The sequence below is a fragment of the Sinocyclocheilus grahami genome, unplaced genomic scaffold, assembly GCF_001515645.1.
Source record: "Sinocyclocheilus grahami isolate Dianchi unplaced genomic scaffold, SAMN03320097.WGS_v1.1 scaffold1721.1, whole genome shotgun sequence".
Classification (NCBI taxonomy): Eukaryota; Metazoa; Chordata; class Actinopteri; order Cypriniformes; family Cyprinidae; genus Sinocyclocheilus; species Sinocyclocheilus grahami.
The window spans coordinates 65,505-82,310 of NW_015506900.1; the positions used below are offsets into that span (position 1 = coordinate 65,505).

At 40.8% G+C, this 16,806-nt stretch overlaps 1 protein-coding gene across 2 annotated transcripts in view; it reads left to right on the forward strand.

The window, feature by feature from the left end:
• psip1a (PC4 and SFRS1 interacting protein 1a) overlaps positions 1 to 16,806 on the forward strand; it is a 105,362-nt gene that overhangs the window by 31,015 nt on the left and 57,541 nt on the right. For both annotated transcript variants that reach the window (XM_016258665.1, XM_016258666.1), the window contains exons 5-6: positions 16,297 to 16,380; positions 16,512 to 16,604. In XM_016258665.1, the coding sequence (XP_016114151.1) occupies positions 16,297 to 16,380; positions 16,512 to 16,604 (177 nt within the window). The remainder of the gene's footprint in view (positions 1 to 16,296; positions 16,381 to 16,511; positions 16,605 to 16,806) is intronic.

The window sequence follows — 16,806 nt, forward strand, 5'->3', positions numbered from 1 at the left end:
CGGTTTTGGTGGTCTGCCTCCCTGACGAGCCACACAAGACCAGCTCTGACTGCTTGCCAGTCACCACACAAGCCCCAGTGCCAAGACTCCTAGGGAACCTAATCGAAAGGGGGGTGGCCAAAAAACTCTACCTGGCCATCACATTGGAAAATGAGGTGAGACTGGAGGCCCTGGTGGACACTGGAGCTGACCTCACTATAATGTCACGCCAACTTTTTGACAGACTTCAAAGTGAAGCCTAGAGACAGAATCGAACTCTTAAATATCAGAGGTGTGTGCTAAATGTGCAATCCTACTGCCAAAATGAGGTCCAACTTGAACAGGTAGCTCCAGTTCACCTGACCATTGGCCCTATGAACATTTCTCCATTGGACACATACCCTCTCCTCATTGGCAAAGACCTGCTAGACCGCTTTGAGCCATTGTTAGATTTTAAACAACTGAAAATCTGGGCTCAAGTGCGAGAACCTCTGCCTCCTCAGTCACCAAGATCACCCCAGACAGACTGCCAGGTCACAAAGATCACGGAAAATCTCGCCGTCAGCCGCGGGAACGTCTCGGCCCAAGAGCAAGGTTCAAGGTCACTGCTCTGTACTTTCCAGCTAGCCAAAGACTCTGACTCATACGGCCCCCAGGTTAAGGGGGTCTTACAGCTGAATGATGTCACAACAACTGACCCCATTCTAGCACTGTGGGCAGACAATTCAGCCATCAGCCTCTCGCTGTTCAATGCTCTCAAACAGCACACAACAAACATTCCTTTTGCTAACAAGCGCACACGATTCCCTTTGAATCCCTGCCCATCAACCACGGTGATTGCCAAGGGCATCTGTGCCCTGAACTTGAGGTGGAATGACAGGTGTCTAACCTATTACTTCCTGGTCCTTCCAGATGCACTGCATGATGTCTACATCGGAGCGGACATTTTGATTCGCCTCAGGGCTCACGTGGACATGATCAATGAAGGGATATGGGCTCCAATGACCTCACAGTCACCCACTGTTCCGGTCAACCTCGAGAACCTCCTGTCAGGCCAAACCATCCCTGAGGCCTGCACGCTAATCAATGAGCAAGAGACTGTAGTACCAGCTTACTTCTTTTTCGACTCAACCTGCAAAGCGGCCAAGCTCTCAGCCACACCCTAGGCTTCTTCCAACCTTCACCTGAATGTGGGGAACTGGGCCTAACTTTGGAAGCCACACCCCTCGTTGAAGTGACATCTCGGGCAGTGTACATCCTGTTCAAAAACTGCATGGCAACGGATGTCAGAATGTCTAAGGCCTACCGTCTGGGTTGGCTAGTGAGTTATGACTTCCATGACTTTGAACTGATTCTACCAATAATTGCACCCATCTCAGATTCAATGATTCCAGAAGGAAGCTCAAGCCACACAGTGTCAACAGCACCCTTCAAGATCATCACCATAACTTCAGACTTCAGTCACTGTAGTTCTCAAAATGAAAGACTGTCCTAACCAGTCCAAGCATCTCCACCACTGATCCACTGTCTTTCTTTTCTCTGTATCAGGATGTTGCTGCGGCTCACTATCCTGTGCCTCCAGCCAAACATGATATCACTTCACCGGGTCCAGCATCAGGCATTGCACCGAGGGACCAACCTGGACTTCTTGTGACCAACTATAGGACTCACACCCAAAAGGTGTACCTCCGACTCGACCCCCGAAATGTCTACCGGACACATTATCCCCAAACCTGCACATGTGTACCCTGACCAAAGACATTCATTATCTCTGACCCAGCAAGCCCTTCCTCCGAGACAACACTGAAGAAATCTGCGGGTTACAACCCATGCAAAGAGAGACCACTCTGCCCTGCTGAGGCCAAGCCTCGCGCACAAGTCACAGAAGCGCAAGCAGAGATTGTGGGAAATCAGTGGCTTGTCAACACGCCCATCCGTACCGCCACACTGACCTATGACCAGCATGACACTGCCACCCGTGTCAGCTTGCCCAACCAGAGTATGTGGATTCAAGTGCCCAAAGGTGCCATCCTCCACCTCGGGGACCTGTCACTGTACCACCTTCCAAGTGAAGAGTACCAATCCGAGGTAGAAATTCCAGCCTTCTTCAAGGACCACAATCTCACCCTGGAACCTGAATTGGAACTGAGCATTGAGAAAGGGGGGTCCCAGATGATTGACATCACCCCAATCGACACAGCCCTCCAAGCACTGTCTCGGCTGCCTGTCCAGACCAACTTTCCCGTCGCCCGATCCTGGACCTCTGCCGACACGGGACTTTGCCTCGCCACAGTAATCGGGTACACCCTAACCCTCTGCCTTGCCTTTGTCCTGTTTAACAGAGTCAACGGTGTGCATAGGTCCATGAACAGGTGCATAGTTGCCCTTCCTCGAACCTTCAAACGGAGCCACCGGAAAAGGGGGACCCAGGCTGAGACAATGCTGAACCTGACCAAGGTTAACACCCAGGCTGAGGATCCAAAGGCTGAGAAAAATTAGAAACCACCTGCCATCCGGCCTTCCTGATCCACCTGCCATCTGACAATCAGGATCCACCTGCCATCCGATCATCATGATCCACCTGCTGTCCGCCCATCATGACAACTGTTGTCTGACGATGTTTGCAGGTGAACTTCGTCAGCCAAAAGGGGGGACTCTGTAGCATCTGCATAAAATCATGGATGATCATTGGGATTTTATGGCTTAGAGACCCCTTTTAGCCTTTTGACATTTGCATATAAATTACAGACATGGCCCCACATTCTACATTTATATGGCTGCTAAATTGCCAATGGTTTCCCCCACTATCAAGAAGATGCTAAACAGTTTCACCACTCTTGTCTCCCCATCGTACTTCAAACACATCCCAAAGAGACGTAAATGACCCCGGTGCCAGGCACCAACGCAATGCAACACAATACACATAACACACACACATAAAGACATTTTCTTTATTTAGACTATAATCAATCAGTTACAAATGTATCTGGTATATGCATGTGTTGTTTGTATGTTTCCCTATTATATTAGCCTAGTTACCACTTGTTATTTGTATTAGTTAAGCTCTAAATGCTCATATTCAGGTGTATGAATGTATCTCTGGTTTAATAGCTTCTAGATGTTTCTTTCTTGGCATCAAAATTATCTGCTCTTTATTCCTCAAACAATGATGTACACTATGTGATCGTGAAATGCATCATACTATTTGTACTATATTTTGGGTATAACGGCACCGATCATCCAGACCGGCCATAAACATGCAAAGGGACCATAAAGGGAGACAAAGAAAACTTCTCCCGCTCAAAAATTCATGCCTAGTATTGGCTATTCTACCCAAAGGTGGGTGTGGATAGGAACTATCAAAAGTCATTAACTTAGACTAATCTTTGTTCAAAAACTTTTTCTTCTTGAGACGGACACTCTCCAAGACTCCTCAAAACTCTCCTCTTGAGTTTCATTTTCCGGCGGTTTGTTTTCTTCAAGTAACTTTGTCGATTCGCTGTGGGCTTTCCTATCTTCAGAAAAACCAGAGCAAAACCTTCAGCTCACTCCTAAAGAACTCATCAAGAACCTCCGTGTCTACAGCATCGGGAATCTTGTTCAGCAACAAAGCCAATGTAAGTAACCATTTCCAACTAGTTAGATGCGTGTCTAAGTTTGGGCCCCTTTGTCAAGGTGATTTTTGATTCTCTGATGATTATCATTTGGTTGTGGTTAATTGATGCTAAATACTGCCATTCTTTGTTCGTCTCTCTCTCTCTCTCTCTCTCTTTCCTTACTTTCCTTCATTCTGTATATATGTGTTTTGCTTAGTCTTGTTGTATGTTAGCTGTAGTTTCATTTATTAAATCCCTTATATTCACAATTGATTGCCTCTTTGTGCTGCTCACAATTCGGAGTCACTGAATGTTGAATCCTTGCTACATGCTAAATTACTGCTAGTACTGCATAAAGTAGGAAAGCTACTGTTCCTTGGAAAGGAAAATAATCTTTCCTTGAATTGATAAATTATTATATTGTCTGCTCGGTGGACGGACAGATCAAATAATTGTAATATTGATTCTGCTACAGTTAATTCTAAGATCTAATCTAAATATTTATCATTAATTATAACCAGTTATAATTAATGATAAATATTTAAGTTTTGAGCTAATTTGCTACAGTTTTTTAAAATGAAAATGAGGCACAAACAAAAGTCGTGCTGTACTGTTTCCAAAACAGTCACAGTACAAACAATCACCTAATTTCTTAATAGTCCGCCGTGGACTCAGCCTCCCCAAGCACGCACAAGCTCTCAGTCCAGTCTCTCTCTCACGCTTCCCGTTCTACGGGGGCTTTTTATCTGGTCTCTCCATGCCAATTACTGCAATCAGACAGGTGTTCATCATTTTGCACTACTTACTCACCGCTCGTCTCCCGACTCTCTCTCCCACTGCAGACCTCGCTGAACCACACCCCCCTTGCCACATGGTCCAAACAGAGAGTGAATTCCCACCCCTGGAGATAATAGCGGAGGCCCACCTAATCGCCAAACACTCCTTTTCAATGGTGCTGTACATCGTCTCTCTCTTAGAGAGCTTTCGACTGATGTACAGCACCGGCTGCTCCTCTCCCTCTGTCTCCAGGACTGCTCCAAGTCCCCTGTCCGACGTGTCTGTCTGCAGCAAGAAGGTGAGAGAGAAGTCAAGAGAATGAAACAGCGGCCCGCCACACAGAACAGCTTTTCTGAAGCAGCTCTGTCCACTGGACCAGATCTGGTGCTTCCTTTTTAGTGAGTTCAGTCAACGGGCTGGTGAGGTCAGAATAATTAGACACAAACCTTCTGTAATATACCGCCAGTCCCAAGATCTGCCTCACCTCTTTTTGGTCTTGGGTCTTGGGCAGGTTGCAACTGGTGCCGTCTTACTACTTTGGGGACGCGCCTGTCCGTGACCCAAGTGGAAGCCCAGATACCTGACCTCCACACACCCAACCGCACACTTCTTCGGGTTGGCCATAAGTCCGGCCCGGCCATAAGTCCGGCCCCTCTCAGCGCTTGCAGGACAGCTTGCAGATGCGCCATATGACTCTGCCAATCATGACTATAAATGACATCCAGATAGGCAGCGGCAAAGGCAGCATGCGGCCGGAGGATTCTGTCCATGAGACACTGAAAAGTGGCCGGTACCCCGAACAACCCGAACGGAAGCATAACAAATTAGTTAAATTGTTATGAAAAATAAAATTGGTTAAATTGGATAAAGGGACCTGCGAATATCCTTTAGTTAAATCCAGTGTCAAATAAAATCGAGCCGCATTGGATATGCGTCAAATTTCAACACAGCATTCACCTTATGGTATTTCACACAGAATCGTACAAAGCCATCTGTTTTAGGCACTAAAATTTAGGAACATCAGTGAGCTGTGAGGGTCGAGAGGTGATCTCCCCCTGGGGCCAGAGCGAGAGATTGGACTTTGGTGTTAACTTCCCGAGATCTTCCTCTCTACTCACTGCCATCGCCAGCATCATTGGCTCGTCCCTGCTCCATTGTTTAAGTAGGTTGAAATGGTAAATCTGACGTGTCACGCTCCTGTCTGTTTGAATGACCTCATAATTGAGATCTCTCACTCGCCGTGTGTTCTCAAAGGGTCCTTGCCACTTAGCGAGTAATTTAGAAGTTGGGAGTAATACAAGCACTTTATCTCCTAGCGCAAATTTATGTAATCTGGTTCCCCTGTTGTATAGATGGCTCTGTTTGTCCTGGGCCTGAAACAAATTTTCCATATAGAGCCGCCCCAAAGTGTGGAGTTTTTTTCAGGTCCATCACATATGGAATTTCATTTCTGCTATCCGAAGGTCCGTCCTCCCAAGCCTCTCTCAGGACGTCCAAAACCCCACAGGGCTGATGACCGTAAAGAAGCTTGCGGACTTGCGGGACCTTGCGCACAGCGAACAAGAGGGGTTCCAGCCCTTGTCCCAATTTTTGGCATCTCCATGCACGAACTTCCGAATCATGGTTTTCAATGTGCGATTAAATCGTTCCACCAGACCATCTGTTTGTGGGTGATAGACTCTGGTGTGAACTGATTTAATGCCCAATAATTTGTAACGTTTGCTTAAGGTTCGTGACATAAACACCATGCCTTGATCAGTGTGACTCTCTTTTGGGATTCCCACTCGGGAGATTGAAGGCGTTCGCTACACTTTTTGCAGAAATGATGCAGAGCACCACTGCCTCAGGGTATCGTGTTGCATAATCCACCAGGACTAATGCAAAGTGATGCCTCCGTGCAGATCTTTCAAGTGGGCCAATAAGGTCCATGCCAATTTTCTCGAAGGGAAACCTGCATGAGGGGAAGAGGGTGCAAAAGCGCTCTTGGAGCGGCTGGGGGATTCACTAACTGACATTCATGACAAGCCGTGCACAACCTGCGCACATTCTCATAAATGCCCGGCCAGAAAAATTGGGTCATTAGATGATTTAATGTTGCTGACTGTTCCAAATGTCCTGCCATAGAATTACAATAAACCGCCTGGAAAAGCATTTCCGAATGGCTTTTTGGTACCAAAAACTGAGTTGTATCTTGCTTTTTTCTGAGTGTCTTGGGTCACTCGATACAACCTATCTCTTAAAATAGCAAAATAAGGATAAGAAAGCGGCCAAGCTGGCTGGAGAAGCTGCCCATCGGTAGAGCAGACCCTTTTTTAATGCATTTTTCAGCTTTTCATTCCGAGACTGTTCCAGGGGAAATTCATCGCACTCCCATAGATTGGTTATGTGCCCATGTGGAACACAGATTAGTCCTGCCACTTAGTGTTGTTTTTGGCGGCCTGTTTTAATTTTAGTTTTAGTCTAGTCTTTGTGTGAAACTGTCATTTTAGTTTTTATTAGTTTTAGTCATTCATACTCTTTTTAGTCTAGTCAAGTTTTAGTCGAATAAAAGTCTGAGCATTTTAGTCTAGTTTTAGTCGACGAAAACTGATGACATTTAGTCTAGTTTTAGTCAATGAAAATTGTATTTTAGTCTCTTTTTAGAAATGCAATTCTATTTAACCCAGTCAATATAGTATAAGTACCTAGTAGTATAGACAAAACCAAAATTTTATTTTAGCCAAACCCATTTCAAACAAGGTTATCTTATTATATTATTGTTACCTTATAGACGAGACGAAATAACTTTATAACATTTCGTTTCGTCTCGTTTTGGTCAACGAAAATGAAGAGACATTTTAGCATAGTTTTTATTTTGTAAGCCGCATTTCGTCTCGTTTTTATTCGTCAACGTCAATATTGCATTGTACATTTAATTATCGTCATCGTCACATGACCAGCATTTTCGTCTCGTCTCATTTTCTTCACGTGCTAAAGGTTCGTTGATGACTATATTTAGTCATAATTTTTGTTGACGAAAGCAACACTACTGCCACTTTAAGAAGTTACTCCTAATGTCAGCTCGTTAGGTGTATAAGACGCCTGTCCACACAATCTGTATCTTCCATTCCAACCTCTCCCACCACCATAGGCAAGACCAAAGACCTGTCAAAGGATGTCAGAGACAAGATTGTAGATCTCTACAAGGCTTGAATGGGCTACAAGACCATCAGCAACAAGCTTGGTTGGTGAGAAGGAGACAACTGTTGGTGTGATTAATCAGAAATGGAGGAAAAACAAAACAACCATCAATCGACCTTGGTCTGGAGCTCAGTGCAAGATCTTGCCTCATGGGGTAAGGATGATCATGAGAAAGATGAGGGATCAGCCCAGAACTACACGGGAGGAGCTTGTTAATGATCTTAAGGCAGTTGGGACCACAGTCACCAAGCAAAACAATGGTAACCCTCAATGGACTGAAATCCTGCAGCAACTGCAAAGTCTCCCTGCTCAAGAAGGCACATTTACAGGCCAATTTAAAGTTTGCCAAAGAACATCTAAATGATTCAGGAAAGGCTTGGGAGAAAGTGCTGTGGTCAGATGAGACCAAAATTTAGTTCTTTGGCATTAACTTGACTTGCCGTGTTTGGAGGGAGAGAAATGCTGACTATGACCCCAAGAACACCATCCCTACAGTTTTTCTGCTAAGGGTACAGGACGACTTCTCCGCATTGAGAGGCAAATGGATGGGGCCATGGACTGTAAAATCTTGGACGAGAACCTCCTTCCCTCAGACAGAACACTGAAGATGGGTCATGGATGGGTATTCCATCATGACAGTGACTCAAAACATATCACCAAGGCAACAAAGGAGTGGCTCAAGAAGAAGCACATTAAAGTCATAGAGTGGCCTAGCCAGTCTCCAGACCTAAATCCTATAGAAAATCTGTGAAGGGAGCTGAAACTTCGAGTTGCCAAACAACAGCCAAGAAACCTTAAGGATTTAGAGTGGATTTGTAAAGAGGAGTGGATCAAAATCCCTCCTGAGATGTGTGCAAACCTGGTGACCAACTACAAAAAACGTCTTACCTCTGTGCTTGCCATCAAGGGTTTCTGCACCAAGTACAAAGGCCCAATCCCAATTCTATTTTAAACGTCCTTGCAAAAAAACACCCAGCAGAGGGCGCTCAATGGCACGGCCGCATGAGGAATTAGAGGGTGGAGAGGGGAGGAAGAGGCGAGGGAGCCTGCGTCCCAGCAGGGTGAGAAAACTTCTGCAGGGATGCAGACGCCTGGCCTAGGAAACGGGGAAGGAGAAATAGAAAAACAAAACAAATGGAAGAAGCAGCAAAATCCTGACAGGAAGCCAACAATGGCATGAATAGACAGGACCAGACGGGACGGCTGGGCGTTGGCGAACAGGCGAACAATGATCTAGCACTGGACGACACACAAGAGGGGAATAAATAGAGCAGGAGACTAACAGAACATTGAATTCAGGTGAGCGAAATCAAACAATAATTAGCAGTATGGGTGGTAACAAGAGGGAGGGAGGAACGCCACAGAAGAGTACATGGTGAACGATCAAAACAAAACACCATGTGTTCACAACATGCAGATAGATACAAAACACGAAAACCGAAGGACAGGGTGATCAAACCGAGGACATGACACCTACCCCTCCAACCAAAAGAGAACACCCCTACCCCTTCATCTGAATGTCTGAAATGGAGGGGGTAGGAGAAAGGGGAAAGGGGAAGGGCTAAAATTGGGATTGGGCCTAAGTCATGTTTTTCTTGGGGATCAATTAATTATTTCACTCACTGAAATGCAAATCCATTTCTAACCTTTATATAATGTGTTTTATCTGGATTTTTTTGGTTGGTATTTTGTCTCTATCCGTTAAAATAAACCTACCATAAAAATGACAGACCCTTCATTTCTTTGTAAGGGCAAACTTACAAAATCAGCAGGGGATCAAATAAATATTTCCCCCACTGTAGGTCAATGTTATGTAAAATGTTATAGGTTTAAATAGTATTTAATGCTGTAACTGCAGGGCTAATACAATATGTCCCTTATGAACTGCATATGTGAATATTATGTAGACCTATTGTTAAAAATAAATATATGCTTTAAATGTAGGGTAATCATAGCAGGTTTCATCCATAGTCTGTCCATTTAAACATCTGCGTTAAGCTTCAAATGGCATCTTTGACGACAGTATTCTATGAAAATAATTCGCGTTCCGATTCTGACATCTAAAAGCCTAACAATAATTTTTTTTTCTCTTATTCCATGGATTTTACCCATTTCCCCCCACTTGTTTCCAGTGTTTTTCTGCCACCACAATGCGCGCGCAGCTGCAAGTGACGTAACTGTGACGTCTACTCCAAATTGGTCTATACCCAGATAGCACATGCACGTCTGCAAGATGTCTGTTAAAGATCTCTTGATCTGGAAAGCATCTGCTGTGTACAAACATCTGATAGACGTCTTTAAGATGTCAGTTTTACATGCATTCTAAATCATTAACATCTTAAAGACATCTCCTAAACGTCTATTTGACATCTGTTAGGAAACGTCCTATAGACGTATTGCAGATGAGCAAACACTCTAAAAAATACATCTTGCAGATGTAAATGCAGACGTCAAATAGACGTCTCCGAGATGTACCTGTGCTATCAGGGTAGTTTATCTGCTAATATCCATCCTGTGCACTCACTGAGTGCTCTCTTCTCCCTATCATTACTAGACGCGCCCCTTACTGCTGATTGGCAGCTAGTGTGTTTTGGGACTTGGTCCGACACTGTGGTCAAAAGAGTTTTTAAAAATATTGCTTAGTGTCAAGCAGTGTTGGGGAGTAACTAGTTACATGTAATGGCGTTACGTAATTTAATTACAAAATAAATTCAACTGTAATCAGTTACAGTTACTAAGAAAAAGTGTGTAATTAAATTACAGTTGGATTGTTGAAATGAAAATGTTAACGATTACAAAGGGGATTACATTTTAATATTTACACACATCACATCCACATACAGATTTAATTGATTTCTTTCCCAAATTGCACTGACTATTCTAAGACATACGGCCCTATAATTTCTGCGATGCGGAAAACACAGACTGGTTCGTAGAATCCAGTCATAGAAACGGAATTCCTATAGCTTAACGCGGACGGAATATGCCACATTTTGGACGAATAAATCAAAAGTATGTCAGTGCACTTGAATCAAAACGCGATATGGACTAGTGTCTGTGAATATTAAGCCGCAAAAAGACAATATATGAATCCTGCACGTTCTGCGTGTCTGTGGAAATCAGGCGCGGACTGGCTATCGGGAGAACCGGGACAATTCACGGTGGCCTGACAGCCGATTTGCCTATTTTAATATTATTATTGTATAATTGCCTGCCGAATGTACTAAAGCGATTATTTCCGAATTCGCCATTTGATAATTAAATCTCTAATAAATCATGAATCGGTTAGTCGTGACTGGCAATGCTTCGGCTCGCTCGCTCTCCGTGCCTCCGCCAAACGGTTTGGATCAGAGTTATCAATGCGAGACAGATAATGGTGTGAACTGTGGAAGTGCACAGGTGGAGCAGAGAAGCAAAACTACTGTTCAGGGTTTGAAGTGCAGGTCAGTGTCATCTGTAAATATGCTATTGTAGTTTTGTCTTTGTTTACTTAGTTAAGTAGCAGCAGCCCATTGCTCATCAGTCATCACTCAAAATACTGTATAAAGGATATCATTATTATCTATTGTAATGTTACAGTTGTAATTTAGCAGACAAATAATCATATTTTATAATAGGTTTAGGGGGAGCTAGGGCAGACAACAACACAACCCTTACAAAAATTAACGATGATTTTACTATAAATCCAAAGACAATGGTTATTATTGTTAAACCATGGTAACCACAAATTAACCATGGTTTTTGCTACACTAACCATAGTTTAACCATGGAATTTGTAGTAAAAATAAATACAAATGTTAACCATGGTTTTTGCTACACTAACCATAGTTTAACAATGGAATTTGTAGTAAAAAAAAATACAAATGTAATCCATTTTCCAAAAAAAAAAAAAACATGGTTACTGACTGTACTTTTACTATAATAAAAGCATGGTTAATTTTGTAAGAGAAAAAAAATGACTCATGATCAGTATTAGGATTTTTCTATGAAAATATTGTAGTGATGTACTAATTTTGACATGTAGGCAATTTAGAAAGTATTGTTTAATCTTGAGTATTAAAGTCATGTGAGAGATAGATATTGGGGCAAAATAAAGAGACTGAAAAGAAAAATGGAAGTGAAGGTGCAGTTCAGGAGAGATCTTTTAATTATTTTGCATGTCCCCAACCTAAGGATTTAAACCTTTTTTATGTGAGGTCCATACTAAAAATAGGGTTGTGTATGTTTCAGAATTTGTTGTGGGTGTATGAGTGTGAGATTTCCCGGCCTGAATTTTTTTCCCCAGTCTGCCCCTCGTGGAAATTAATGGCACAGACATGCAGTTTCATTTACTACACATAGGTCTACTGAAGCTCGCAGTGTTTTCAGCCTCTGCCGCCTCAATATATGAGTACATGGACACAAAAACATAATCTCTAGATCTGCTCTGAGTCACTTCATGAGCATTTTACTTATTTTGAGAAAACGATCGTCATATTATATACAAAGAGACCCAATGTTTCAAAAAGACACCAATGTTTCAGGAGTTTAGTACACAGAATAGGACTCATGCTTATTAGATAACCGTATTTGAATTGATGTATATACTTTTATTTATTATTCATTTTTAATTAACTATTTTTATTCCAAACCATTGTTAGATGCAGTGTTTCCTGTAGTTATGCAAAGATTTGGTTTCAAAAACAGTATCAGTAAACTATTTCGGTAACACTTTCTATGAAGCCTGTATTTATAATACATTATAAGGTTATTCTTAAGGCATTATAATGAATGCATAATAAAAAAAACTTATAATATATATCAACTCATGAATAATCATAACAACAATTATAATACATCATAATAGTTATGTATTTGTGGTTATAAGTTTAAGAGTATGATTATTTATAACACACAATGAACACCATATTAAATCTACTTAATTTACAGTATAATGGACTGTATCATATCTTGACATTGTTTATTTAAGATCTGCACAGTATCTTAGTACAGCTTGTGAGTGGTTCGTGTTCATTGTGTTATAAATCATCATACTCTTAAAAGCTATAACCACAAATGAGTAAATATTATAATATATTAAAACTGTTCTTACGAATATTCATTAGATGATACAACATATTATAAGTTTTTTTATAATGCATTATGCATTAATTATAATGCCTTACGAATACCGTTATAATGTATTATAAATACGGGCTTCATAGAAAGTGTTACCACTATTTCTTATGATTTTAAATCTGCATTGAACTTCAGATCAGATCAATCTCAAAGTAAAAGGCAGTACTAAAGTCTGATTTTGTGGTGGATGTGTTCAAATTTGATCATCTTAATTCAAGTGATGAAGGATTTTGAAAATCTGACAGTGTTGAGCACTACTGTAAGGTTAGCCCTGCATGGTGTAAATGTTTAAAAATGATTAACAGTTGCAAATAAACATTCATTAGAAATTTAGAAAAGTAATCAAAAAGTAATCAAAAGTAATCAGTTACATTTTTTTTTATAAAGTTATTGAAAAAGTCATACTACTATTACATTTTAAATAGGGTAACTTGTAATCTGTAACCTATTACATTTCCAAAGTAACCTTCGCAACACTGGTGTCAAGTCAAGTCACCTTTATTTATATAGCACTTTTAACAATACAGATTGTGTCAAAGCAACTGTACAGCATTAATTAGGAAAATAGTGTGTCATTAATGCAAAATTACAATGGTAAACACTCAATTTTCAGTTAAAGGCAGTTCATCATTGAATTCAGTGATGTCATCATCCAGCTCAGTTCAGTTTAAAAAATAGTATCTCTGCAATCAAGTCGACGATATCACTGGAAATTAAGTGTCCCCAACTAAGCAAGCCAGAGGCGACAGTGGCAAGGAACCAAAACTCCATCGGTGACAGAATGGAGAAAAAAACATTGAGAGAAACCAGGCTCAGTCAGGGGGCCAGTTCTCCACTGGCCAGACGAAACCAGAAGTTCAAATCCAGGTTGCAGCAAAGTCACATTGTGCAGAGGTATCTGGTTCCTGTGGTCTTGTTCCGGTGGCCGTTAGGAGACAAGGTCTTCACTGGGGATCTGCCTCTGGGGCTCATCTAGTTGTCCTGGTCTCAGCTGACATTCAGGGCTGTAGAGATCATCTCTAGGTGCTGATCCACCATCTGATCTGGATACAGACTGGATCTGGTGGCTACGGTGACCTTGGAATAAGAAAGAAACAGACAAATATTAGCGTAGATTCCATTCTTCTAACGATGTAGCAAGTACATCGGGTGTTATGGGAAGTGTTCCCAGTTCCGGTTGTCCTAATTAATGCAGCCTAAAAATCCTTTAACGGATTTGAATATTAGAAATGTGTTAGTGTGTTATGTGTAAGCCAGGTTAAAGAGATGGGTCTTTAATCTAGATTTAAACTGACAAGAGTGTGTCTGCCTCCCGAGCAATGTTAGGTAGGTTATTCCAGAGTTTGGGCGCTAAATAGGAAAAGGATCTGCTGCCTGCAGTTGATTTTGATATTCTAGGCATTATCAAATTGCCAGAGTTTTGAGAACGCAGTGGACGTGGAGGACTATAATGCAATAAGAGCTTGTTCAAATACTAAAGTGCTAAACCATTCAGGGCTTTATAAGTAATAAGCAAGATTTTAAAATCTATACGATGTTTAATAGGGTGCCAGTGCAGTGTTGACAGAACCGGGCTAATATGGTCATACTTCCTGGTTCTAGTAAGAACTCTAGCTGCTGCATTTTGGACCAGCTGGAGTTTGTTTATTAAGCATGCAGAACAAGCACCCAATAAAGCATTACAGTAATCTAACCTTGAGGTCATGAATGCATGAATTAACGTTTCTGAATTTGACATTGAGAGCATAGGTCGTAAAGTAAGTGCACCTTTAATGCAGAAGTTCTAAAGAACGCTTTGTGCATATTGTCCATTGCTGGTGAAGTGACTCTCAGAGCAGATCTAAAGATGAAGTTCATGTGTTTATATCCTTATATAGTGAGACGGCAGAAGCGGGAAACACCATGAGCGCCACGTGTGCTTCATTATGTATGTAGAAGATAAACTGTGACATTCATTCACTCATAGATGCGCAGAACATGCACAATTTAATATACAGACATACATATTTTAATATAAAGATGTGCTTTAATATACAGACAATAGTCCATATAGAGATTTCATTAAGTGTACAGTGCTAATTTTGATTTATTCATTCAAGATTTGCCAAATTCCGTGACATTCTGCACTATACAGTAAATTCCATTTTAATGACTGGATTTCACGATTTCCCTCCCTTTTCCACGTCACAGAAATCACACAGACTTAAAAAATATTTTCCCACTTTGAAAACTCCTGAGTGACTTACAAATGAGGACAATAGAAGCAATCAAAACCAACAAGAGCAAAAATATGTAAGTGCTGTGACAAGTCTCGGTTCGTCTAACGCAGTACACGTTGCAAGTTTAAAAAAAAAAAAAAAAAAAAAAAAAAAGAAAAAAAAAGGAAAAAAAACAATATACAGACAATAGTCCATATAGAGATTTCATTAAGTGTACAGTGCTAATTTTGATTTATTCATTCAAGATTTGCCAAATTCCGTGACATTCTGCACTATACAGTAAATTCCATTTTAATGACTGGATTTCACGATTTCCCTCCCTTTTCCACGTCACAGAAATCACACAGACTTAAAAAATATTTTCCCACTTTGAAAACTCCTGAGTGACTTACAAATGAGGACAATAGAAGCAATCAAAACCAACAAGAGCAAAAATATTTAAGGGCTGTGACAAGTCTCGGTTCGTCTAACGCAGTACACGTTGCAAGTTAAAAAAAAAAAAAAAAAAAAAAACAAGTAGATAGAATGGAAAAAAACAATAGAGAACGCTAGTGTTAGAGGGTCAATTTTTTAAATAAAAAGAAAAGTTGAAAGAATAGAAAACGCTAGTGTTAGAGGGTCATTTTTTATGATAAATAAAAAGAAAACTAGTAGATAAAATAGAAAAAAAGAAAAAGATGTAAGTTATTTTTTTGTCAATTTTTTTTCTTTAAAAAAGTGTTACAGGGTCAAGTTTTTTTATATATATATATCATGTATGTATCATATTATGTATGGTAGTTGGTGAGAGACCTAGATTATTTGTGATTTTGCATTGAGAAATGTGCTTTATTTATTTCACACTTATCACATGAAATTTGGCACAAAGTGGTTTTGCTGGCAAAGACTGAGATGCTCCTTTTATACCCAAACATGATTCCCTCACCTATTACTAATTCACCTGCTGACTGTTTTAAAACATTTTAACTTGGATATTCTATAACCTTTTCACTTTTATTTTGCCTCTGTTCCAACTTTTTTGGAGTGTGTTGCAGTCATCAACATCAAAATCTGTTTATATTTACAAAATGCATTTAAGCTGTTCAGTGAAACATTGGACATCTTTGTACTTTTGTCAATTAAATAAAAGTTAAAGGGAATTGACAAATCACAGAATCTTGATTTCATTGCGTTTTACAAAATGTCCCAACTTTTTTGGAATTGGTATTTATTGTACATTCTGATGTTGTGTATTTGTGAATGGAGTGTGTGTGAATTTCTGCCTCTATTTGTGTACTGCCATGTGTGGGTGTAGATCTCTTGCATGAATTTGTGGATTGCAGTGTGCAAATTTGTGGGAGGTTTGTTTTTGTGTTTACTCCATATTTGTGCACAAATTGTTGTTGTATAAAAATGGTTAACAGTTTATTTCCAAAACCCTTGTGTAGATAATGAATGCTGGAGCAGGTTCTGTTAAGAACTTAAGCAGCAGTCAAGAGGGGAATGATGAGAAGAGGAGAAAGTCTGCTCAAGTATGTCTCTGTCAGTTTCTTCAAAAAATTGTGTCCTGTAAGTCCATCACGTGGACTGGGCTGTCTTAATGACACAAGCTGGCATGGTAATCTCCAGCATGGTGAGGCCCTGTGTTTTTGACATTATGCAGGTGGCTGGCAGTGAGGAGGGCGAGGAGGAGGAGAAGGAGAAGGATGATTGTGGTGACATGGAGGTTTCTGATCAGGGACATATGAAAGATGAAGTATGTACTCTTACAGTGTCGATGAGGTTCAGAGGCCTTGTGGTGGGATGTTTTACATGCAAAAGAGATGCTTGTAGCAGTGAAAAAGAGCAGGATAAAAATTTAAGTCAGAATATTATTTATATACACTTAATGGCCACTTTATTAGGTACATCTGTTCAACTGATCAATAACTGAAATATCTAATCAGCCAGTCACATGA